General features: G+C 51.2%; 1 protein-coding gene across 1 annotated transcript in view; it reads right to left on the reverse strand.

The window, feature by feature from the left end:
• Positions 1 to 67: 67 nt before the first annotated feature.
• The window catches only part of HNRNPUL1 (heterogeneous nuclear ribonucleoprotein U like 1), a 33,838-nt gene continuing 8,026 nt past the window's right edge, over positions 68 to 25,879 (reverse strand). Inside the window, exons 4-15 of the mRNA XM_042781225.1 lie at positions 24,321 to 24,394; positions 22,840 to 22,979; positions 21,189 to 21,288; positions 19,317 to 19,429; positions 13,747 to 14,013; positions 12,471 to 12,593; positions 12,246 to 12,374; positions 5,533 to 5,701; positions 4,752 to 5,036; positions 3,435 to 3,724; positions 738 to 929; positions 68 to 184 (exon numbers count right to left, since the gene is read on the reverse strand). Coding sequence (XP_042637159.1) covers positions 68 to 184; positions 738 to 929; positions 3,435 to 3,724; positions 4,752 to 5,036; positions 5,533 to 5,701; positions 12,246 to 12,374; positions 12,471 to 12,593; positions 13,747 to 14,013; positions 19,317 to 19,429; positions 21,189 to 21,288; positions 22,840 to 22,979; positions 24,321 to 24,394 — 1,999 coding nt within the window. The remainder of the gene's footprint in view (positions 185 to 737; positions 930 to 3,434; positions 3,725 to 4,751; positions 5,037 to 5,532; positions 5,702 to 12,245; positions 12,375 to 12,470; positions 12,594 to 13,746; positions 14,014 to 19,316; positions 19,430 to 21,188; positions 21,289 to 22,839; positions 22,980 to 24,320; positions 24,395 to 25,879) is intronic.

Genomic DNA, 25,879 nt, shown 5'->3' on the forward strand with positions numbered 1-25,879 from the left:
AGTGGGGGCAGTGGAGGGGTTGAGGTGGGCGCTGGTAGAGGAAGCTGGTGGCCCCCAGGCGCCCTGGCTACTGTGTACTGGCACCGCCCTGCGTGCTCCCGGAGTAGCTGCCGTAGTCGTAGTTCCCGTAGTACGGCGGCCACTGGCCCTGGTTCTGATAGTACTGGTTCCACTGCTGGGCGTACTGGGGAGAGAAGCCAGAGGAAACGAGGTCAGAGCTCCACACTGGGTTGTCCTTTCTCCCCAGACCCACCCTCCCTCTCCTAGGGAAGAGACGGGTGTGGGGACCGCAGCTGGCGCTGGGTCCCGAGTGATGGCGAAACCTAGGAGGATGAGTGACTGACCTGACACCACATGGGTAGGCAGTCAGGGACTGCAGCCCTGTCTCCTGGCTTGCCAACCCATCTCCTTTCAGGCCCAGCCACAGAGTACTTACAATATTCAACAACAGGTACGCATGGCCTAACACTAGCCAGCTGGCTAGGCACTGGCCACGGTGCTGAAGCAGGCTCCCGGAGGCCCCCTGTGGCCAACTGACCCTCAGCCCACTGTGCTGTGCAGAGGGGCTGGGACAGCACTTACTCAGCAACATTTCAGAAATGGTTACCACACCCAGGGGCTGCCCCGAGGAGCAGGCTGCCAAGTTTTTAGGGATAAGGAGGGACCCCAGTCAGGAATACATACCCACGTAGGGCCCTGAAAGCTTCGCTACCCAGTTGGCTCTGTCCGGCACCTACCTGCTGATACTGGTTATAGCTGGGCTGAGGGTAGGTCTGTGCGGTAGGGGGCGGTGGTGGGGTGTAGGGGGCCGGGGTGTAGGCGCCGTAGCTCCCGTAGTTGTAGGCAGGTGGTGGCGGAGGTGGAGGTGGTGGGGCTGTGTAGGCCTGGGTGTAGCCGGCCTGGTTGTAGGGCGGCTGGGTGTAACTGGGCTGGAAAATGGGAAAAAGAAACAGGGCTATGAAATAGCCAGGTGACAGCTGGGACGGCAGAACAGCCTTCCTAAGCAGCTGGCCCACAACGGAAGGCTCCGGGTTCTTGGGCTGAGCAGGAGGCAGGTCTGCTCTGTGTAGGCCAGGGCAGGGGTGAAGTGCCATGTCCTCGACTCTAATCTCAGCTTTGAGTGCCTGGGCTGCAAGCACACAGAGGCTCTTGAAATCCCAGTTTTCTCTTCTGTAAAACGAGAATCACAACGGACTGTCCCCCTTCACAGTGCCTTGTGCAATCAGAAAGCTGCAAGCTGAGTGTACAAACTACTTAGTCACAGTGTCGAGGCACAGAATAAACATGGCAGCTGTTTAGGCAGATCTCCTGAGAAAGGTCTTCTGTGGCCGTTTCCTAAGTGCTTCCTGAGCCCAGGACGTGTCACTAACAAGCTCTTGTCGCTTCTGTGATGCAGGTTCTGTTATTAACCCCGTTTTACAGAGAAGAAACCTGAAGCTCAGGGAGGTAAGTCACTGGCCATGGTCACCCAGCTGTAAGGTGGCAGAGCCAGGAGCAGCCCTCAGGCCTGCCTAGCCCTGGGGCCTGCATGCTCACCACTAAGCTCCACTGCTGCCCATCCCACACAACAGACTCAGACAGAAGCTCTTAACAATGCTAGTCCTTCTGCTGAGAACAGGAGGTTTAGAAGTGAAGCTGTTTGCTTAACGTCATCAGACCAGGAACATGGTAGTACTGGGGCTTAAAATACATGCTGGCTTGACTCTTGTTCCAGGAAACGGTCTAGTTCAAACAGGACTGGGCACCATTCATCTCTGTATCCTGGTAGCTGCACCCAGGCCTGGCCCGTGGGGAAAGCTCCGGAAACGGATGCTCAACAAACGAAGGCCTGCTGTTTACCCAGAGCCTGTGTGTCCCAGGGACCATCACTGCACAGCCTGCTTGGCTCAGGTGCCAACCTCAGCGTAGGACACAAGGTCTCACCTACAGGCTGCTACCCAACTTTTGGGGCTGAGGTGCCCCACCCTTTCCATGAGCTTCCTGAAGACAAAGGCTGCCTTTTCCAGCCTGGGCAAGGGGTGACTCCAAATGAGTGCTTGCTTGGGGGATCCATAAGCCAGTGACCCAAGCCAGGAGAAATGTGTGGTGCAGGGAATTGCTGGGTATAGTCCTTTTAGCCAAAGTCTTTCTAACTCCCACCAAATGAATGGGTGGGACTATGCAAATGAGGTGCTCATAGCCCAGCAAGGAGACTAGACAGCTTGCTCATAATGTAAACAAGGTGCATGGCACCCTCAGGTAGGATTATGCAAATACGATGTTGGAACCCTAATGAGGGGATTGGTCAATTGTGCCATCTCACTAGGCTTCAAAGGAGCTCTGGTGGTGTAGTGCCTAATGCATCTGACTGCCAACCGGAAGGTTGGCAGTTCAAACCCACCAGCCACCCTGTGGAAGGAAGACTGGCGATCTACTTCCGTAAAGATTTACCGCCTTGTACACCCAGAGGAGGGTCACTATGAGTCAGAATCGGCTCGATGACAGTGAGTTTTGAGTTCTAGCTTTCAAAGACAGCCAATTCTAGAGCACAGGGTGGGGGTCTCACTACTACAAAGAAAGAAGAGCCAGGAGTGAGCACATCCTTTGGACCCAAGATCCCTGTGCTGAGCCTCAACAACACAGGAGACAGAGAGAGCAGGAGCTGTCACCACTTTGCTGAGGCGCCAAGAAGCAGCGGCAGAGAAACGGCAGCAGCAGAACCAGGAGACCTGGCAGGAGCCAGGTGGGCTTCCCAATCCACAGAGTGAGAAGCTGAGTGTCTTCACACAGGAGGCTTACCAGAAGAGCGGAGTACCTCTGAGCACTGAACACTTGTCCAAGTAAGGCAAAGGCTAAGGAGTTGCATGGTTGAGGCCAAGGGACCAGGGAGAGGTGTCTGCAGGCACGGCTAAGAGGCTGTCCTGACCGAAGAACTATATCCTGAGTTGTTTCTGATCCTGAGTTGTAACCTGTTCCTACCCTAACAAATCCCACTGTGTGGGTATTGTGACTTCTGGGTAGCCATTGAAACAAATTATCAAATCCAGCAGAGAAGTCAAGAGTGCAGTGGGAGGGAGAGCAGTGTCAGAACTGGTGAAAAGGTTGGAGGGAATCCACCTCCCAGGAATCAGCCTTGGGGTGTTCATATTGGTCCTCCTCTTACGTTGGGAAGTTCCAGGTGGTCAGCAGCCCCTGAGCCACAGTTACAAGTGCCCTTGGTTTGCGCCCCCCATAGTGGGGGGAGAATGGATAGTTTTTCTGGGAAGGTCCCAGTCTCCAGGAACTGGAGGGCATCTGGGCCTGCCCAGGGCCCTGTCAAAAGCACTGCCAGGAGAAAGAAAGGCAGGGCTGAAGCCGGAAAGTGGGGCCCCAAGGCTGGAGCACGTGCTTTCTTCCCCTGGCCCCACCCCATCACCTACTTGGGCCTGAGCGCACGCACACGCTCACTCCCTTACCTGTGGAGGGCTGTAGCTGCTGACAGTGGGGGTGCTGGTATTGGCGCCGGAGCCAGGGATGCTGCTGTTCTTGCTGTAGCTGCTCACCCCTGGGGGGTTCCGAGCAGGGCTGTAGCTGGGTGGTGGCGGCGGCTGCTGTGGCGGTGGTTGTGGCGGCGGCGGCTGCTGTGGTGGTGGCTGTTGCTGGGGGGTCCGGTTGTAGCTGCCTCGGTTGTTAGAGTTGTTGTTATCCCGGTTGTTGTTACCCCAGCGGTTTTGGTTGTAGCCACCACCTCCACCGCGATTGAAACCTGCACGGGAGAGATGCCGTCATCCTCACCTCGGGCTCAGCACTGGGCGGCCCTGGCGACTGCTGTGCACAAGACACAAGCACAGCCAGGCACAAGGCAGGGGCACATTACTGTGAACAAATGAAACAGCCCCACTGGGCATCCCCAGACCCTGGGGCAGCTCTGGGTCATTACTGCTATTGCCAGGCTCGTCTCCCTCACTGGGCTGAAGCTGTCCTGGTTTCTTCAGTGCGGCTCATGTCTCAATGGTTGCCAAGGCAGAGGGATGCTAAGCACTGGGGGCAGTCATGAACAAAGCAGACCCAGGGGCCTCATCAGGCTCTGCCATTTGCACAGCAATTTTTCAGCCCTGGAACCCCATCCCTTCACTCTATCCAAAGCTTACCGCGCTTAGACATCAGCCCCCCCCCCCCCCCCGAGATCTTTTCTTAGTGCTGCTGGCCCTGTAGGCTGGCCCAGGGGTCACCTCTGCTCACAGCATCTCTAGGCTTTCCCTTTAAGCCCATAATCTTTCTGTGCTGTCACTATAGGGTGATGTCTGTGTCATGGTCCCAGAACTGTCCAACACAAGGCTGAAGCAGAATAGACTCAAACAGTCTTGTTCAGTCAATGAACACTTTACCTCCAGCAGTACCACAGAGGTGACTGAAAGCCTGGGCTTTGGCTCACTAACTCCTAGCTCTGGATCTAGCTGGGTGATCTTGGGCAATTCACCCTTTCTTAGCTGGCTTCTCTATGTGCTTTAAAAACAGAAAACCCTCCTAACATTTGCCTAGTGCTGAGCTGGGACCCAGGATGGCAGGAAACCAGATCTGGCCCTTCTCCATGATGGCAATGTGACAGGGTACATGCCAACCAAATGGACGATGGGCTTTAGTGGGCACAGTGCTGCCAGGTCGGGTTGGGCAGCGGGAGTTTCCCGGCGTGACTGGCGCCGAGGAAGCTCACCAGTGGACTGAGGCAGCGGTCAGAAGCCTGACTCTGCCCTGGGAATGAAAAGCCCGAAGACCTCGAGGGGCTGTCTCACCTCCGCGGTAGTTGCCGCCTCCACCGCTGCTTCCCCCTCGGTTCTGAAAGCCCCCTCGGTTGCCCCCGGGAGGACCTCGGTTGTCGTAGCGCTGGAACCCGCCACCACCTCCTCGGCCCCGGAACCCGCCGCCGCCTCGGTTGTCAAAGCGCTTTTCGGGGGGTGGCCCGGCCTTGCGGCCTTCCTCGTTATACTGCCTCACCAGCTTGTCTGCCTCCTCCCGCTGCAGCTCGATGAACAGAACCTCGTCCAGGAAATCTCCCACGTCTGGCAATGTGAAGTTGGCTAGAGGAGGGGAGGGCCCCGCGGGGAACAAAGACAGGAGGTAAGTATCTCTGGAGGCCCATGGCCTCCACTCCCAGGACCCCGGCAAGCCAGAAAGGAGAAGGTGAGAAGAACTAAGATAAGGTTCCAACCCGTTGGCCTCTCTGACAACTGTCTTCCCTAAGACAGAGCTAAGCCCCAAACCATGGGGGTTTGCAGGTGGAATCAACACACTATTTTTACTAGGAGCCAGCAGGCCCTCAGTCAGCCATGGTGGAGCAGAGGCAGGGAAGCCCCCTAGATGTCTCTTTCTGCTCCCACACCCTTCCCCTATTCCATCTGAAAATCGTCACAGGATGTACACGGGTCATGTCTCCATCCCCTGCTGTGGTGGACAGACAAGGGAGAAAGCAGAAGCAAGTAACGAGCAAGGTCAGAGAGGACTGCTGCAGGGTCCGAGGAGGACGGGGGTGGGAGCCTGTTCTCGTAAAGATCCTGCTGGGCCCACCATCCCTACCTTTCATTTCTAACACAGCATGGTCTGGGACGTCCTTCCCTTCCTCATCGGTTCGCTTTATTGTTCGATCTTTTAGGTCCTCATCAGTGGGACAAATCACAATAGCTTTGCGCTGGAAGCCTTCGAATGGTCTCATTTTTCGTCTCTGGGCTGAGCCATAAACATTTGTCTAAGAGCAGGTAACACAAGAGGCAAGATGTGGTCCATGAAGCACATTGTGAGCTGGATTTTCCTTCTAAGGGGGCAGGCAGGCCAAGGACTGAGAAAAGATGCTGGTTCTCCAAAGCACAGGGACTCAGGACACTGACCTCTTCTCCCTGAAGTCCACCCTCAGAAACGGCACTGACTTGGTTAGTAATGGTTGGGCCTGACTTTTCAATTCTACTTGTTCTTGGAATTGCATCCCTCCCTTCCCACACCCGTACTAAAAGAAATGCACGCTGTTTGTAAAGAATATTCCAGGCACAAGATAAAGTTTAGAGCAAGAGTCCTCCCACTGCGTCTCACCAGTCTTGCTCCCTGGAGACCTTCTGTCCTGAGTTTCATGTGCCCACTCCCAGCCCTACCTACGTTACTTTTAATACCAATGGAACTGCACTACCATGTCTTCTATAGCGTTGTTCACTTCACAAGGTTTCTCTGACATCCTTCTGTGCCAGCATTTTCTCTTGGCTGCATTAATATCTACGGAATGGATGTGCCACCTATCACCCAGGCCCCCCTTTCCTGGCTGTATATATTGTTTTCAAACACTGTGGTTCTTTTATTCCTTCAGTCCTTGTCTGAAACATCAGTCTTACCCACAAAGTCTTAACCAACCAGAGAGCTTGACAGGTCCATACAGTTGTGCTACTAATGTTCTGTCCCTCTGTGTGACAGGCAGGTGCATCATGGGCAGTGCTGGCACACAGCAATGTTCCAGGACCTCCTTAAGGGAAAGCACTAAGAGCAGCAGCTCAGGCGTGCCAGGCCTCTGGGCCCAGGCCCAGGGCTCCATGGACTGAGCCTGTGTATCTGAATCACCTGGCCACTACTGAGAAAGACAGCAATCAACTTCCATTGGAGTCTTCTCAAACCAGAGCCTCTGGAGTGGGACCCAGGCATCTCCATAGCAACTAGGGGGTGAGGAAGGCCTGTTACTTAAACAATGTTTCAGTGGATCTGACAGGGACCCAAGAGAAGAATAGTTTGTAAAGGGGCCCGGAGAAATGGACAAAAACAAGTCTTGTTTTGAAGATGCAGTCTGGCAAGATGGAAAGAGTCCAGAAGCAAGTCCTGGTTTGGCCACTCAGGGCTAGTCTTTGGACCTTCACGTGTGAAATGGGGATGAAAAGCCTCCCTTCTGGGGCTGTCAAGGACAGAGTGAGAAGATGACCCCAATAGCACCTGACAAAGCTGCAGAACAACAGGGTGTGTGTGTGTGTGTGTGTGTGTGTACGTATGCACAGGCAACAGCTGTCCTGGAGCCACCTGGCCAGCTTCACAGGGAAGGAGGCACCTCAGCGCTAACCTCACCTGATCATTCACACCTGTGTAGCCCTGGGCAAGTGACCTTCCTTCACAGGCCCACCCTGCCTTCTGTAAAATCAACTTACTGCCTGTTTATTGAGGCTCAAGCCCCGAGAAAGGGAAGCAGTGTGAATGCCAGTCAGGAAAGACTGCATGGGTTCACGAGTTAAGTGCCTGTGGCTTGGCCCAGGGCCTGGACTGTAGCTACCACTGAAAGGATCGTCCCGGGTGGGGGCTGTACAATATTTTTATTGTAACACCAACTTGAAGCAACTCTCAGATTGAGAGCTAGGTTAGGCTTTGCTGGTCTCCCAAGTAGGAAGCCAGGCAGAGGAGGATGGGCGGGAGGGACACAGGCCTTTAGAGGCCACCCTGCTTGACAGCCTAGCCGTGTCACTTGCTATTTGTGAGACCGTGAACAAGTCACTAATTAAGTCTGAGTCCCGTATTTCCTCAGCTGAAAGGCAGGGCTGGCAGGGACTTAGAGATGGGGAAAGCTTTGGCCGTGTGGCAGGAAAGAAGGGACTCAACACACACAGCAGATGTGAAAAGATGGCAAACAGGACTGCCATTCTCATGAGCAGCTTCTCAATGGAAAGGCTCAAGGCAAAGGAAACTGGAGTGAAGGAGGAGGGGCAGGATTCTCTTCTAAGACACAAGAACAGGAAGCTGGGTGGTGGCTTCCTGGGGCCAGGGACCCCAGTGCAAGCCCTATGGGAGATGTGGGTTGTGGGTGGAGCTGTTCTTGAAACCAACCAGCCCCTCAGCCTGACACACAAAGCAGGAAAAGATAACACCTTCCTATTCCCCAAGGAAAGGGCCTCAAACCTCACAAAGGGGAACCAGGAGGGTACAGGGAGTGTGTGGTGGGCATACATGCCGTTATTGAGCCCTGAGTGCAGGCCCAAGGCTCGCTCCTAAGGCCACAAATAGCTTTAAAAAGCACATCAGGTTACAAAGAAAAAGCCCTGTCCCCTCACTGTTCTTCCTGGACCTCATTTCTGAAAGCAAAGCACAAGGTGACATGTGGGCACAGGAAGACAGAACTTGGCTTCCTCTTGATGGCAGTGAGTTTTTTTTTTTTAGCCAAACAAGCAGGGGTTACTGGCACAAACCCAAAATGGGCAAGTGTCAGGCCGAGTGTGGCCCTAAGCACTCCACTGACAACCCACTGCACTTGGTTTGCTCGCCTAGAAAAAGCGATTCTACCTGCCTTTGAACCCAAGGGCTTAGGGGTTCTTACACAGCAGATCCGCCCTATCACTGTTCTGACGAGGGGACAAAGGGCAAAATCACGCTGCCGAGAGGGCTGGTCCTGCAGATCCACAGGAAGGGACAATGAGGGCAGGGCAGACCTGCCCTGGGAAGCGGCTACACGCAGGGTGGCTTGTCAGAGGATCTGGCACTGAGGCGGTGAGAACGCTCTTGGCAATGGCACTCAAGACCACACATCCCTCCCCTTTCCTCCTTGGCTTGGGGAAGAGTATCCCAATCCACCCCTCCAGAGATGCACGCCCTTGTCTTCCCGGAGGAAAGGGAGTGTTACAAATTCAATTGTGCCCTCCAAACACATGTGTTGTAAATCCTAACATCTACTCTTCTGGTTACAACTGCTTTTGGGAAGGGCTGTCTTTGTTGTATTAATGAGGTGGGATGAAGATGTGTTTTAAATCAATCTCTTTTGAGACACACAAGAGGTTAAACAAGCACGGGAGAGCGGCAGAGATGGTGTAAGACAGAGGCCAAGCCGTGTGGAGATCTCTAAAAAACCAGGAAGTACAAGCTGAAGAGACAAAGGCCTTCCCCCAGAGCCAGCACCCTGGCTTCAGACTTCTAGCCTAAACTTGAGAAAATGAATTTATTTGCTAAAGGCCCCCACTTGCAGGATTTCTGTTACAGCAGCACTGGATGACTTAGACAGGGAGTAGCTGCCGGTGGCTGTTGCCACAGCAAACACAGTGAGGTCAGAGCCCTGGGCCAGCCCACACTGCTGTGGTCACTGGGGGCTGCTGGTGGCTGTTGCTAGGAGACTGGCACAACAGGCAGGTCAGCTTTTGCAGCTGTGTGGATTCTCTCTGTCTAATTCCTGCTTCTCCTTACCCCACCCTGCTTAAAGACGCTGACCCTAACAGAAGGCTTGAGTGCTGTGTTCCCTGGCCTCCAAACCCCCAGCAACGTGGGTCAGGGGATGGGAGTTGGTTTCTTAGCAAGAAGCTGTGGAGGTAGTTGTGGGTGTGACGGTCTGGGTGGGAGGAAGGGCTCCCCTGAGGTTGTAACAGCCCACATTCCCCACCTACTGTCAAGGTCTCAGCAGGGTCAGGACGGCAGCGGGAAGCCTGGTTGGGCCCTAGAAGAACAAACTTAAGGCTGGTGAGGAAAGGTGGCATCCTGCACTCACAGGGAGGTGCACCCCAGTGGAACCACACTAGTACAAAGAGAAGTGGCTGGAGACTCTGGGAACGGAGGAAGCAGAAGGATCAGCCCGTTCTCCACTGCCTACCCACAGATGGTTTACGATGGGCCTCTCCTCAAGCCGGGGTTTCTGTTTCAGATCTAGGTGTAGCAACTGCCAACAGGGGCAAAAAGGAGGACTAGACTCCCGTGTTCTGAAGGCTGAGACCAGTTTGGTGGTGTGGTCACACCCAGCCCTGCCTCTGACCTGTGTCTGGCCTAGTTCTAGGCTGTTAGAGGCCTCGAAGGGAAATCCCAGCCAGCAGCCTTCCACTCCAGAACTGGGCAACCTGTTTGGCCAGCTCCTGTCCTATAGGTAGTATCAGGTCCCCCTGCAGCTGAGGCACAGGCCAGGCAGCCTCTCATTCTAGTGGTTGTCTACTTAGAGGATGCCAAAGAGCCACCTGAAGCAACAGGATCCTCTACTCCTTTCCTTCTCTCTCCAGCTCTTCACTAGCCAGGCAAAGTTAGCCATCTCTCTACCCTGATTTCAGACGTGAACACAGGCCCCCAGTGCCCTTAGCACTAAGCCTCAACTTGTCTTTTTATCATCTTTTGTGTCCTGGCTTAGACGGCCCATCCCCAGAGAGCTGCCCCAAACTCCCACAGCAGCCCCGTGTTCTACCAGTGAGTCTCACAGGTTCCCTCCCCTCTGGCCTATCTCCTCACTGTCTTCCTTCCTCTCCTCTGACATTCCACAGCTGAACTGCCCACAGGGTCTGACGAGGCTGCTGTGTCCTGGTGGAGTTTAGGCCAAAGCCGTAATACACCTGAGACCCTGTGCCCAAAGACACACGTCCTTGCGGGAGGAGCTGGGGTCCTCACACAGCTTTGTAGCCAGTCTTCCTTGCTTCTCAAGGTTTGGCATTTCTGAGGGCAGTCGACTTAACAGGTGACACACAAGAGCCAAATGTGAGGAGAACTAACTGTTCTAAAAAACCAGTGAAGGGAAAAGATTGCCTTGGGTTGAGACCGGGGGCCTGATGATCACAGCTCTGGAGGCATCATCTCACTTAGAAGACAGCCATTCATCTACTGACACCTCACTGCCAAAGCTGGTGGTGTGTGAACGGTGGGAAACTGGCCAGGGTCTGCACTGAACCTTCTACCTAGTCATATACACACTTCAACTCACAAATTCAGAGTTTTCTGGGATCCACCTTCAGGAACCTGGCTCTAGACTCCCTTCCCAGGCCTGAGTAACTGACAGTTTCAGGCCCCAAGTCTATCCTTCAGCCTGTGGTTAACCAGAGTACCTTGTTCTCCCACCTTCATGGCTAAGGCTCTTTTTCTTTACCTCACTCTTGGCCTGGATCACTCTGCCCGAACAGAAGACCCCAGGGGCACCTGGCGCAACCCGGACCAGCCTGTGTCAGGGGAGGAGGCTGCCAGTGAGCATTTCCAGTTCCTTGCTGCAACATGCTCAGCTGAGGTGTGGGGTCCTGGCCTCAGAGCAAACCCACATGCTTAGGTGTCCTGAGCTGAGAGCCCCACCTCTGACTATGCTACTGGGTCACCTATTTGAAATGGATTTTATCAGCAAACTCAGAAAAAGGCCGGCAGGGAGGACGTGCTGAGAGGTATACAAGAGGTAGCTTTGGGATGCTAAACACCACTGCTTTCAGGAGTCCACTGGGGCCAAGCCAGGCTAAAATTCCAAAACTACCCCGCAAGGAGCATAGGGCCAAGTGAGGCCAGGAGTTAAAAAACAACAGCCATAACCCACATCACCCCCAAAAAGGTCTTCAGAGAGGGAACAGGCTGCTGCAGGCATGACTGATGGGCCGAACCGGGGGATGACCTCAAACACTTGACTGTCCTGGGCCCAATTGCTCTGTGTAGGATGCTCGCTCCTCTGCTAAGGCAACTTAGACCCCTGAGGGTGCCTGTTGTCAACTAGGACCCTCCAACCATAATCACCTTCCTGACAAGCCACTACCAGGCTGCCCTGACCAGGAACCGTTTCAACCCCAGGTACCCAGGGCTGCATGTATGGAAGGCACTTCAGTCAGCCTGTAGGGGGGAGTGCTGCTACTCAATTTAGGACTTTGTTCACTCACAGGTTCTTAAGAAAGCACAAATGGCAAGGCTGAAGGCCACAGAGGCTTGTCCACAGATGCTAAAATGCAAGAAGTAAGGAGATATCCTTGCTAGTTGAGAAAAGCCCTTTTCAGAACAAAAGTCAAGTATGGCGTCACACAGGCGGGAACCATGTGGAAGTCATTACTCTGAGACAGGGATCCAGACTCCCTGATGTGAAGAACCTCTGTCCTTAACTGAACTGCAGGCAGGAAATACCCAACGTAGCTACATAGTTGGTAGTCCTAAATAAATATGAAGAGAAGCTGGGATCACACCTGTTCTGCGATTGATGATGACTACCAGCTACCATGCCAGGCCTTGTGTTAGGTATATGGATGCCATCATGATCCTCACTTTACAGACTAGAAGACTGAGGATTAGAGGACCCCAGTCAGTTGCCCACAGCTAGGAAGTGGGAGATCTGGGGTTCAAGTTCAACTCTGTCTGTCTCCAAAATCCATAGTCTTTCCATCTTGCTAAGCCGCTCTTGCCTGATGATGGTCTTTGGGGCTGCTGATAGGTCACTGGAACCCCAGCCCCAACCCCCCCCCCCGCCGCCCACAGCATTCAATCCAAGAGCATTATGGGCAAAAAAAGAAAAGGAATCCCCAGGTACCTAACAGGCTCCCTCCCCTCTCTCAGCATGAGGCCAGGTGGTCACTAGTAAGTACCTGATCTAGAATATAGTTGCGTTTCTTGCGGGCGGCAATCTGGATAAGGCGGTTGAGGCACTGGGTGGCCTGCTGGATCAGGACGTCCCAGCGGCCGGCGTAGTTGCGCTGCCGGCGTAGGCCCATCACCTGTGGGCAGGAGGTGGTGAGGGGTGGGTGATCCTGGCTTCAGGGCAGCATGCAGGGGGCGGGGATGGTCATGGGGAGATCAGGGGCTGTCCTTACCCTCATCTTATCCATGATGGCATTGGTACCCAGGATGTTGTACTTCTTGGAGGGGTTAGAGGCTGCATGTTTGATGGCCCACGTGGTCTTGCCTGCAGCAGGCAGGCCCACCATCATCAGAATCTACAACAACAGGCAGGAAGGGGTGCTATGAAGCAGCAGAGGTAGTGTGGCTAGCTGGTACCACCTGGCTCACTGGTGACCATGAGGGTAACCTCTGGAAAATGGACGCAGTAACAGCATCTATCTCACAGCACTGCTGCAGAGAGATGAAGCTCATCAGAGCCTTACCAGAGGGCCCGGCACAAGGGAGCACTCAACCAAATCTTAGTTCAGGATTACGTGGTCTCTGAGAGGGAAAGGCCCAGGGCAGGTTATGCACTGGCACTTGCCCACTCCAGGGGTGGGAATGAGACGTGTACAAGCTTCCTGGAGCCTGAGAAATGAACAGAGATGTACACACAAGTCCATGCAGCATAACCAATAGGTACCATTACAACAGGCAAATGCTAGAGACAACCTACATGCCCAACAAAGGAATGGCTGGGCTTTGGGAGGCCATTAAAAATGATGTTCAAAAAGAAGTTTTCACACATGGATTGAAGCTCCAATATAAGGTTCAGTGGCAAGGACAGGATCTAAGGACGTTTCCATTATAAGATCTCAATTATAAATACATGTGTATAAAACACACACACAACTGTGAGAAAAAGAACAGAATAAATACCAAAACTCTGGAAGAAAGCTTATGTGCAGGTGGTAGAATTATGACAATTTTAAACCAGCTTCATGTTTCTTAATTTTCTAGAATAAACACCAATCACTACTATATTAGAAACACATTACTTAAAGAAAAAGGACTTCCCCTACAGATCCTGGAGCCCGGTCACTCTCAGGCCAGTTCTTTTTTGTTCCTGGACAACCCCGGGGGGGGGGGTGTGGGTGGGAGGGAGGCACAGCCACACGGGCTGGCAGAGCACACTCAGCAGGATGTGCCTTTGCCTCCCCTCCCATATTCTGGCCTCCACAGAAGCAGCAGTGTGGCTACTTCCTCCTGGAACCTCTCTAAGATTCTGGCATCTCACCTGAGCCCCTCCCTCTCCAGCCACACCAACCCCTCACACTGAGAGTGCGGCCCCCGGAGTAATCTGCCATGCAGTAAGCCTGTGTCTGCACTCCTTGCCCCACACCTGGCGATCTTGGGTCCCCACTGTGCGCCGGCAGCAAGGTGCCTCTGGGGAGGCGGCCACCAAATCAGTCTTCTGGTCCCACTCACCTCACACTCTGCCTTGCTCTTTGGTCCAACAGTACCCCGGATCCGCTCACCAAGGGGAAGGTGCTGGATGAAGGTGAAGCCCGGGAGGACAGAACAGTAGGGCTCAGCCCTCTGGCCAAAGTTGAACTCCACTGCACAGTTCTTCACCAGGACATGAGGGTAAAGGGCCTGACCCCCCAAGGCTTCCTTCTGGATCCGGAAGGCGATACCCATCCACTTTCCATTCTTGGTGAAGGAAAGCTCCACATCATTCCCACATTCAAAGTCCTAGGAGAAAAGCCAGAGGAAGATCACTGGCAACGCCTGACGTAAGGCACAGGGGCCACTGTGGGGAGAGAAGGGATGGCAGGGGGCAGAAATACAGCCAACTGATTTACGTTCAGGGCTCCCCAGTGTACAGTGGGGTGGCCAGCACCAGGGACAGGCTCAGAGAATGTCCAGTCCAAAGCCCTCCTTGTTTAAGAGCCTAGATGCTGGTGACTCAGGAAGGGTGGACGTGAAACAAGTCATCTAAGAAGCTCCAAACAGTGGAGCCTGAGACAAAGATGAAGGAAAAGGCAATCCTGCCCTGGCCTCAGATTGGGCAAGGGCTGTCTGTGAGCATAAGGGCAGCCACTGCAGGGCCTTCTCAAGTCTTGAATTTCAGAAGTTCAAGGATACAAATGCATTCAGTCCACCCATGCTCCCTTGGTTCCTATTTTCCCGGTACACATGTCAGTGGTGATCTAGGCCTAACAGAGCCCAGGGACCAGTGGGGAACCACACAAGGACACTCTTTACCCTAACTGATAAGAGCAGCTACACACAAGCACGTTTCCTGAGAAGGGGACCCCTAAGCTAAGGCCTGCAAAGTAAATGGGAACAAGCCAAGTTTAGGCAGGAGGGGAGTGTCCTACATCAAGAGGGGTGTTGTGTGGATACAAACCTGGAGGTGGGAACACAGGGTCTGACTGGCTGAAGCACCTGGCTGGGGGGAGCATACTGTAATTTCAGTTACAGCTGGAGAGCCAGGCAGGAGATTTATTCATTCATTCAACAACTGATTACTGAAATCCTATTGGGCTGCTAACATTTAGTAGTTAAGATCCTGTTTCGGGGGTGGAATCTGGGTATGTGTGACTGGTTCTGGATATCATTCATCAGCTGAGTGGCCTTGGGCGATTTCATGTTCAGTGTTCTCATAAAAAAGGGGAGATGATAATATTTTGCACCGCACAGGGGTGTTCTACGGATTAGGTGGACTAGTATGTTGAGTACACAGTAAGCACTCAGCAAGAAGCTCTGGTAGTGAAGTATTCAGCTACTAACCGAAAGGTCAGGTTCAAACCCACCAGTGGCTCCACTGAAGAAAAGACCTGGTGAACTGCTCCCTAAAAATTATAGCCTAGGAAACCCTATGAAGCAGTTGCACTCTGTCATATGTGGCTACTATGAGCCGGCACTGACTCGATGCACGTAGCAACAAGCACTCAATGTCAACCATCACTCCCTGATGCCAGGCCCTGTGCTAGGGAAGAGGGGCTGCACATGAAAAGATGGGGAAGGCGTGGTGCCTGCTCTTGCACGTGAAGGGCTAAGTGCTGCTGCAGAGCAGAGCCCTGATTTGTTCTGAACAGAGAAGCAGCCTGGCTATAATTATGTTTCAGGAAGTTCACTGGCTACAGGGTAGAGAGAGACTTAATGCTTGAGATCAGACAGTGGACTGAAGCAATGTGCAGGGCCGGCTTCTGTTATAAAGTGCAACATGTGGCAGCCTTTTCCCCTGGAACTGAGAGACCACTCTGAGATTCGCCCTTTAAAAATCGGCTTCCCCAAGGAGCCTCACTGTTCTTGGTGCTCACTGGATGCTGCTCCATGTCCACCTGCTCATGGCTGAGCACCCACACAGGCCAAGACCATGCATGGCAGACATGCAGACACTGCTGGACCAAATCCTGTTCCAGACTCTGCAGCACAGCCCTGCCATGCCCTCCCGTCCAATCACTGCTCTTACAGGGCAATGAGCTCGTGGCCACCAGCTTCACCACACGATCTCAGCACACTGCAGATACACCATAAACTAACAAACCCACCACTGACAGAGCCATCAAAGAGGTGAGAGTGGTCATGCATCCTGCTCCACACTCCTGTGCTAGGCTGGGGCCCAAAGAAGATCCAACCTCCTGAAGCCTGGCTCCCACTCGCTCTCGTAGCTGCACCTCTCACACCTCTTCATGGCCCCCTAGGCTCCAAGGACTATACTGAGTGGATTATACAGTTCGCCCTGCCTGTAAGACTGTTGTGTCCCTCCTGGGAGAGTTCAAGATGGACAGGAATGTCACTCCTCTGGTTCCCCCAGGGCACTGATTTTCACCCCCCTCCCCCAAATCCCACTCCTGACTCTTTGTAAGATGTGGTATCCTTTAAACAAAGGAAACTGTAAAATCTTAAGAGCAGAACAGAGATGATCTGGCTACAGCAGGAGTCAAGGCCTGGAATTCTATACCACCATGTACCACACACCTTCAGGCACTGACAGGGCCCAGTGGGGAAATTACCACCACGCCAGTGACACGTTAAACTGCTGCAGCCTTTTTGGAGCAGTCTTGACAGAAGCTGTCAAAATGTAAAACCAAGATGAGAATGTAAGGGGGCAGGGAAACTAGATGAACGGAAATGGACAACCAGAACGGAATGAGAACGTTCACGCACTGTGAAGGACGTAGTCAATGTCATTGGACAATCCGTGCAGAAATTATTTAATGGGAACCTGAGCTGTTGTGTGAGCCTTCACTGAAAGCACAATAAAATAATACTGACAGGAAAAGAAAGAAGCCCTACAGAGTACAGTTTTACTGACACACCTGCATGGGTGCCACCTAACAACAAAAAATGGATCAATAAAAATACCTATCTGACCCAGAAATCATACACTAGGAACAAACACTACAGTTATGTTTCCACAAGAATGCAGAGATGCACATCCAAAACGCTCACTCGAGCACTACTACGTGTGTTCCAGCACGGGGGCGGGAGGGGCTAAACTGCAGGGTGTCTACCCAGGGACAGACACATGAAGAACTAAGATACTCTGATAAGTGGTAAGAATAAAGACAGGCTGTTACTGCAGTACTCAACGTTCAGGCCCACAGCAGAAGACTGAATAAATCAGGGTGTGCTGACTCCCAAATCAGGATACCAGGAAGCCACTAAATAAATGGCAAGAAATGATTAAACGTCCGCTGACAGAAACTGGTTAGGTAAGTTATGGCACACCCATGCAGTGACCACAGATGATGTAAAAGAGCAAAGTCCTGCCAAACATCTCCAAGACACACAGTTAATCAAAAAAGGAAGCAGCTTGGGACGACACGTGTAAATGCCACTACTGTGTAAAGAAGAAAAACAACCATTTTTCCTGTATTTGAACGAAGAACTCCTGGTAGGAACTAAGAAACCAGTACCTGGGCTTCATGTTTGGGGAAGAGAATGTGTGAAAAATAGATAGAGGGGACAGGTCTGAAGTAGACTTTTCCGTGTCCCTTTGTATTTCTCTTGAAACTACGTGTAAATTTATTAACTATTTAAAAGATTTATTTAACTGAACTAAACTTATTTTTATAACTAAATTTGTGCAGACAGGATAAGATGGCCAAGATGTACTGTCAAAATGGAAAAAAACATATCGTAACAGTTTGTAGAGTACAAATAGAATTTCTTAAAAGACAAAAAACATATCATCAAAAAGATAATGAGGTCATGAAAGGCCAAGGAAGGCTGAAAAATGATCCCAGAGTAAAGGAGACGAAAGACGTGGCAAGAGAACACAGTATGTGATCCTGAGACCAAATTTGTCCGGAAGGATATTGTTGGGACAAGCAACTGAAAACACACGGGAATGTTATACACTGGAGTAAGAGACATGCATACAACCTACTCGCAACTGGTCAGATAAAAATCTAAAATAATAATGGCAAATGCTAAGATCTGATGTCTACGAGAATTCTTCTTTTCTACTTTTAGTTTGTCTCTAAATTACTTTTACAGTATTTCTCTAAGTTTGAAATTATTTCAAAATGAAAGTAGAAAAACAGGGTGCATATACAGATGTAAGGAGCTCTGATAGGGCAGTAGTTAAAAGCATTTGGCTGCTAACCAAAAGGTCGGCGATTTGAACCTACTAATCACTCTGTGGGAGAAACATGAGGCAGTCTGCTTCTGTAAAGATGTATAGCCTTGGAAGCATAGGGTGGTTGCTATGAGTTGGAATCAACTCGATGGCAGTGGATTTGGAGTACAAATATAAGGAGCCCCAGTGGCACAAAAGTTAAGCCCTCAGCGGGTAACCAGAAGGTCAGTGGTTCAAGCCTACCAGCTGCCTCATGGGAAAAAGATGTGGTAGTCTGCTTCTGTAAAGTGTATAGCTTTGGAAACCCTATGGGGCAGTTCTACTCTGTCCTACAGAGTTGCTGTCAGCCTTGACTTGATAGCAACATGTTTGGTTTTCTGGTGTATAAAGATGCAGGGGAAGAGAGAATAAGAACAAGAGGAAGCAGGGGCCTAGGTAGGGCCACAGGGCACATTTTACAAACCTCTCTTATAACTCAGAATGATAACAGCACTAACGTATTTCCTGAGCACTTACTACGTGTCAGGTATTAGTCTAACTGTTTTTAACGGATTAATTTAATGACGTCACACAAAACCCCGAGTTGTGCACAAAGATATCGTTTTACAGAAGAATGAAATATAGGGAGGCACGTGCCTAGGGCAGTCCCTGGATGGTCCAAGCTGTGAAGTGCTTGGCTACTAACTGAAGGGCTGGTGCTTTGAATCCACCCAGAGACACCTCCCAGGAAAGGCCTGGCGATCATGGCCACTGAACCCTTACCGAGCACAGCTCTACTCTGAAACACATGGGTCGCATTTACGGAATCTCTGTCAAGGAAACTGTCTTGTGTGTGTGTGTGTGTGAAGTGAGTGGAAGAGCAGGGGCTGGATCTGGGGACTCTAGCTCCAGAGCCAACAACAGCCATATGCCTCAGCCCTGTTGTCAGTCACTGCTTCCAAGTAAGGGAAATAAGGCAGCAGTTCTTGCTGCTCTTGCATCCGGCCCTGACCTCCCAGAAGGCCATGCACCGCAGGAAGCCTCATTCAACCAACGTCAGGTGAAGGACGAGAGAAGGTCTGGGATGAGATGACGCCACTGTTGGCAAAAGTCAACAGCACGACTTCGAGAGCAGATAGGCGAGTCCCTGGCAGATAAAGATAAGAACTGCTTGGGTTGGTTTAGAAAACCCACTCTGGTATCTAAGAAGAAGTAGGCTGTACACATCGATGCCCCCCACCTTTTCAAGGGGGCCATCTGACAGCTTCGCCCAAAAGAGCAAAGAGAGTAGACTGGTGGAATTTTGCACAAAATGACTAAGCAAACATTCCTGTCTGTCAAAGAGAGACAAAGAACTAGAGTGGCTGGACTTGGGGAAGACAAAGGAAAAGGTAGTAGGTTTCTGAAAAAAAGAGGCCTGCAGGCCACATTTGGCAGAACCAGTGCTTGGTTCTGCCGACTCCCACAGGCTGCCAGCACTCACCGCAAAGCAGCCAATCACATCATTCTCAGCAAACTTGTCTCCGTAGTTTTCAAAGCGGCTATTGGTGGATTTCTTCCCAGTGCCTCCATAGCCATAGGAGAAAGGCTCTTCGCCTGACGGAAGAAATATAGTCACAAGGCAGGTTAAACCTGCGATGGTCACAATAGCCTCTTCGGCTGCCACATATTTTAAAGAAAACAACTAGATTCTTGGCTAGTTCTAAAAATCAGGTGCTTTTGAGAGGGGCAGAGGGTTAGGGAAGGCTTTATTGAAAAGAAATCCTTCATTATATAGAACTCCTGAGTGCTGGCTGCATTTGGTCTGGGAGCAGCTGAACTGCTCTGTACAGAAAGTGAGAATCTGGAGAAAGGGAGGAGGGGAAAGAAGAGCTGTAGGGTGGAGGAAGGCTGTATGCTGAGAGACGCAAGCCCACCCTGTGACACCCAATCTTTAGGGAGGTCTCCTAAAGCCATCGATTTTTGGTGCCAGTGGACTGTGTGATGAACTAGTAAAGGGGTTGGATTTGGCTTCTGGAGGCCATGAGGCCTGACCCCTCGGAAAGGAACTGGACTCTCTAGGCTTTAGAACTAGGGGCTGGAGCAGTCTGACTGAGAGCCCAAGGGACCTGGCTGACACCTAAGTTATGTAGAAATCCATGGCCAGGAACCCAAGGAGCATCCTACCAGAAAAGCAGGAGCCTGCAGCATGGAGCCCAGGCCTGGTTCTGCTGTGAACCCCCCGTGTGACCCTGGCCCGGCTGCTTTACTTTTCTGGGCTTTGCATTCCCATCTGTGCCTGTTGCCCACCACCTCCATCTCAAAAGTGAGACCAAGATTAAATGAATGATACATTTAAGCCTTAAAGTAAAAAATGTTAGTACATATCAAAATGAAAACTGCATGCCTTTTGACCCAGCAATTCTGCTTTAAAGAATTAGTGTTAATTGGAAAAAAAAAAAAAAAATTAGTCATAAGTCAACAGATCATTACACACAAGGAGAGTGGCTGAAATGTTTTAGTGTGAAAAACAGCAATCAACTTCCTTACAGAAAGGGACTTGTTAAATAAATGATACAGTTACAAAAGGGAAAATTATGCAATGGTTAAAAAGTTATGCTTATTTACCAAAACATACACACAATATGTTATGTAGGGGGAAAAAAGCTACACAATAGTATGCATCGTGACTCAGTTTGGGTGTAAAAACCGAAACAAGGAATGTCCAGCAGACAATGGAGGAGAACGTTAACGCTGGTTACGTTATCTCTGGGCTGCAGGTTGAGAGGTAATTTTCATTCTTCCCTTTCTGTATGGCCTGCGTTTTTACAAAGACTACATACTTTCATAATCAAGATGTTTCTATCATCAAGGCAGAAAGTTCCAACACTGGTCATCGAGATCAGTCATTTGGGGTCAGAAAGTCACTGAGGCCTGGGGTCCTAAGATGAATAAAAATCTCTCAACGGGCAGCCCCCCTCCACCAAGGAAGGATCCTGGGCTTCCCTTGAGGGCACAGCCCTGGAACCAGCAATCTCTGCTACTCAGACAGAACTTAATGGCAAATAGCGAGGAATTTATTTCAGCATGGTTGAAGGACAGGAGACAACTGACTTTTTTTAAAAATAGGAAACAGTTTCCTAAAGAGAATTTTGGATAACAATCAGTTCTTCCCATGAAGGCTGTGAAAGGACCATGGCCCTCCCATTGGATCCTGTCTGCATGAAGATGTGCACTAGCACACACCTGATCCGTGTGCCTGCTGCACTCAGGCTGCTTCTGTTCCCACACTGGGAAGGGAAGCTGAGGGGCCCTGAGAATCCACGGTAGGGGCAGTCGCTCTGCTCTCTGGAGTGCTTAGCAGAACTTCCCTTACCTAGCTGGGTGCTGCAGGAGTCCAGGGACCAGCCAATGCGGACAACGTGGGGGTCGGGCTCTGTGGACGGAAGGTGCTTCACAGAGATTTCCTCATTGATCTGGGGACAGAAAACAAAGAGGGCTCAGGGCTGAGTCTGGTGGCTGATGGGTTAGATGCTGCAATACAGGAGGAAAGCACAACAGGGGTTACAATGGAGCTGCAGCCCTGCAGCTGAGGAAGAGGCTACAAGCGTTCCAGGTGCTCTGAAGGGCCTGCTGCTCCGAAACCAGGGCCTCCAAAGGGCTCAGGAGAGTGCAGGCCCACTGAGACAGGAACTTCAAAATACTTCCTTAGTCTTAGACTTGCTGCAGGGGAAACAGGCAGATGGAAGGAGAAATTGGTGCAGGGTTTTTAAAAGGCGATCTAGCAGTCTCCATCAAAACTAAAAACTGCAAATGCACATGCCATGTAACCCAGCAGTTCTATTTAGCCTATGGATATGTTCTGAAGTGTTCAAGTATATGTGTGCAAAACTATTCAGGATAACATTATATATATAAAGAAAATCAGAAACCACCACAAGGCACTGGGCCAAGTCAAGGTAGATTCCTGCATAATACAATGCAGCAGTTAGAAAGAATGAGTCCGAGCTAACACACTGGTACAAAAAAACTGCACGAGATAGAGAGTTTTTAAAAAAGACTTCTGCCTCAATCTTCTGATGCTTAACATCCGTATTTCTCTGTACTGCTTGATAGCTTCTGGCGTGGTACCGTAGTTCGTAGACTTTAAGATGCACATTTCTCACACTCTATCAGTTTAACTGGCAGTGTGTCTCTCCATGGATGGCACCTAAAATAATATGCAACTTAAAACTAATTGTGTCTTAGTGGGTAAAATGTGATAACCTCTGTTCTCAGTTCCCACCTTCAAAAATTGGGAATAAAGGTATTTATTTCACAGTAGCATTGTGAGGATTAAAAACAACCCTTGCACAGAGCTGGACAGAGCACCTAGTACCTGACCAAGTGCTCCATAAATATTAGCTGCTGTAAATAAGTCTGGCTATATAAGGGATACGATACACAAGCTATTTATTATTAACATGCAAGTTGCCTCTGGGGAGAGGAGAAAGACAGGGATCAGAACATGAAAATAACTTCTGCTTTTTCACCTTATACTCTTCTGTGCTGTCTGAACTTTTGACAAACATTAACATGCATTATTTCCATAAACATGACTTGGCATGAACTTGCCAAGAGGACAATGGTGGAGGATGGCCTGACCTGGTGAGACCACCTTTCCCTGCCCTGCTCTCCCACTGGCCTCCCTTCAGTTGGTGATGTCTGAGTCCACTCTTGTTAGTTCACTTTTCCAGACAACTCTTTTTCCTAGTTCTCATCAAACACATCCTTCTAGACTGGTTAGCAGCATAATAGCTGGGCCAAATCCTGCCAAGAAATGTATGGTTGGTCCGCTTTTCTGACATATTAGCAATGGATCAGTTCTCCTGAGCTCCTGTGCTTTCGTTGGCTTGGACACAAAGTCTACCCTCAGTCACATCTCACTTGTAGCTGTGGCTCTGATTGCAGCTGGCAATAAGGCTATTCTAGTTCTAGTGGATGGACCCATCTTCTACACTCATCTGCTTGGTGCTGCTCCCACTCACCTTCATCTCGAAGCACACGCGGCCCCTTCTGACCCCATAGCTAGCCCGGGCTCCTGACCACAGATATGCAAAACCCTCAATTGTGAGTGGGTACCCACTACTCCGGTCTCGGGCGACTTTGAAGTGGAGATCGCAGTTATCTGTGGAAGACAAAGGCTAGGTTGGCTGATGCTTTAAAGGTCCCAAAAGAGGAACAGGAAAGGAGAAGGTCCCCAAGAGTGCTGACTGGGAGTACATAAGCTGCCCCATCACAGGGACAGCTTCACGAGGAGTCTCTCCTTTGTGCACACAGGTCTGTAGTAGTGCAAACTGGCCTGCACAGGATCAAAGCCATTACCCTACACAGGAGTAGAGGTTCTTTACCTGGCTGGGGCCCAAGAGTGGGCTTCAAGGGGGAACCTGGAAACTGGACACAAACGCCTTTCATGAGTGTGTTTGTTTGTAGGGAGAAAAGCCACACTGGCACCAGTTTCAGGGGATTTTAAAATACATTGCCCTACACCCCAACCACTTCCCAGGGCTGCACTCCTGCAGCACTGTACAAGCACCTGACCCCCCAGTCACACAGGTCCCAGGCCTGTCTTGTGGGCCCAAGCCTCTCCTACTTGGAACATGGCCACTTCTCCAAGGAAGCTCCCACCACTAACCAGCCTGCTAGACTCTCTTTTCTCTCTAGGTCGAGTGCCACGGCCTGCACACACAGCATCTGCTGAGATGCTGCCTCAGGGACCACTGCCACCTGACACTTTCATGTCTTTATCTCTTCCAAAGCAGGGCTCTATAAACATGAGCTACATAAAGAAACAGCTGGCCGAGTTCGGCTAAGCTCTGCTCTGCCAAGCAGTGCAGCGTTCTCAGACCTGGCTGCATAGCTGGATATGTTAACACTCAGCTCCACAGGCCTCATTGCTTAGATTTGGATTCACGAGGTCTGAGGGACAGGCCCTTTACGATCACTCCCCTGAGCATTTAGGCACACAGTCAGAGTGAAAGCCGCTAATCCAGTGGAGAGAAAACTGAACTGGAGGGTGAAGGGTAGGTGAGTTAGTGACTCAGAGGACAAAGCAGTCTTGGTTTCATGAGGAACGTGAGCAGATGATGGAAACTGGGGAGCTGGTGGTCAAAGAGTTAAGTTTCCCAGAAGCACTCAGATTCCATTCCTGATTAGATGCCAAGCCCAGGTGTGTACGGGGCGTTCTGGCTTTCCTAAACTGCTCGTGTCCATTCTGAATCTCACTGAAACCCCCCTGGGGTATCTGAGCAGGACTGTTCCTCCCTGAAGAGAGGTTTAGAGGAAAACAATTTGCCCAGGGTCCCACAGCTCAAGCTGGCTTCTGGTCTTCTATCTCCAGACCAGGGCCTTTGGTGCAGGACCACACTGCTTCTCACAGCTGGCCCTGGGTGGTTCTGGGCAGAGGGTCTGGTAAAGCTCAGGGCACCATTTCCCAGTGCAGAATCAGAAGGGCACTCCCAGGACTCACATGTGTCGATGGCGACAAGGGTGTCATCAAAGTCGTCTTCATCTTCTTCAGCTGGAGGCTGAGGAGAGCGGCCCCTGTGGTGGAAAGAGGGGTTAAATCACACAGAAGATAACTCACCAGGCACAGGGAAAGGAATATGGAGGGGAGAGCAGGCCGTCACTATTACCAAGAAAGAAGAGCTGGGAGAGGAGCATGTTCGTTAGACCCAGGGTTTCTATGCTGAGAACCTCCCAGACCCAGGGAAAGACCGAGACCAAGACACACGGTAGTCTCCAAAGAATGCTAGGTCACAGATGCTGAAAGGAGACAAGGACCTTCCCCTAGAGCCAACACCCTGAATTTGCACTTCTAGCCTCCTAAACTGTGAGAAAGTAAGTTTGTTTGTTAAAGTCAAAAAAAAAAAAAAAAAAAAAGGGGGAAACAGTTCCTGGATGTCAATTTCTTCCCACAGAGGTTAGCTAAGACTCCAGAACCCTGTGCCCTTGTGTCAAGAGTGAGGATGAGTAGCTACTGGGGTAGGGACAGGGACCAGAAGGCATGCTCTGGCAGAGAGGGGCCGTCACAACCAGCCAGGGAGCTCTTTCAGGATGACTCCTCTCTCGGAGCTGGGCCACGCCCTCTGTACTGAGATCCGCCTCCACACTGCTCGCTCTCACTGATGGAGGCTGTGGTGGCCCGGACGGTGGTGGGCCAGGAAGGGGAATGTGCAAGAGCCTGAAGAACCCAAGGAGAGTGTCTGAAGTAAACCCCAGTAATTAAAATCTGTCCATACACCAGGTCTTAAGACCCCGCATAGCACAGGATTTGAAATGACCCATTTTTTTCAGTCTCTCTTTTCAAAGTGTCCCTAAATTATGAACTGAGACTCATCTTGCTACCAAAACCTTTTAAAAAGGGGCCTGTGTTAAAACACTCCTGGTATCTGATCTACAGGAATAAAGGGGAGGGGTAGAAGGGCAAGGGGGTCCTGCATGGCAGTGAAGAACATGGCTGGGACGGTCTGGAGGCCTCCAGTCCACCGTGTACAGACCAAGTGTATCACCCCCAGCATGCTGCTGGCACTCCCCAACAGCAGGCTTCTCTTTGGGGGAGAGTTCTGCCCCACAGTCCACAGCTAGACAGGGCCTGGTACACAGGAGGAGCTCACCCCGTGATAATCTATCCCCGGAGGCCTTCCCTGCCAGCCTCAGCTCACAGCAATCATCCCTCCTTTGCTCCATGTGGGCTAGTAGCTCCCTGACCTCTGCTCTGAGGGAGGCAGTGGGAGAAACCCACATGAGGTGGGGTCCAGGTCCTAACCATGTCCCAGCCTGTGAGAAGCAGGCCCCGTCTTAGAGAGTCACAAGCTACTTGGAGAATAAAGTCCACCAGGCAGGGAATAAAATGTCAGATGAGCAGCCCAGATGAGTGGAGGGAGAATGAGCATTCCTAGTTTCGAAGATGGGAGCTCTGGTAGCATAGTGGCTAAGACACTTGCCTGCTAACCAGACAGCTGGCGGTTCAAACCCACCAGCTACTCCTCGGAAGGAAGGTTGGGCAATCCTACTTCCGTAGTGATA

The sequence above is a fragment of the Orycteropus afer genome, unplaced genomic scaffold (genome assembly GCF_000298275.1).
Source record: "Orycteropus afer afer isolate SDZICR_OR568_19922 unplaced genomic scaffold, OryAfe1.0 scaffold00099, whole genome shotgun sequence".
Classification (NCBI taxonomy): Eukaryota; Metazoa; Chordata; class Mammalia; order Tubulidentata; family Orycteropodidae; genus Orycteropus; species Orycteropus afer.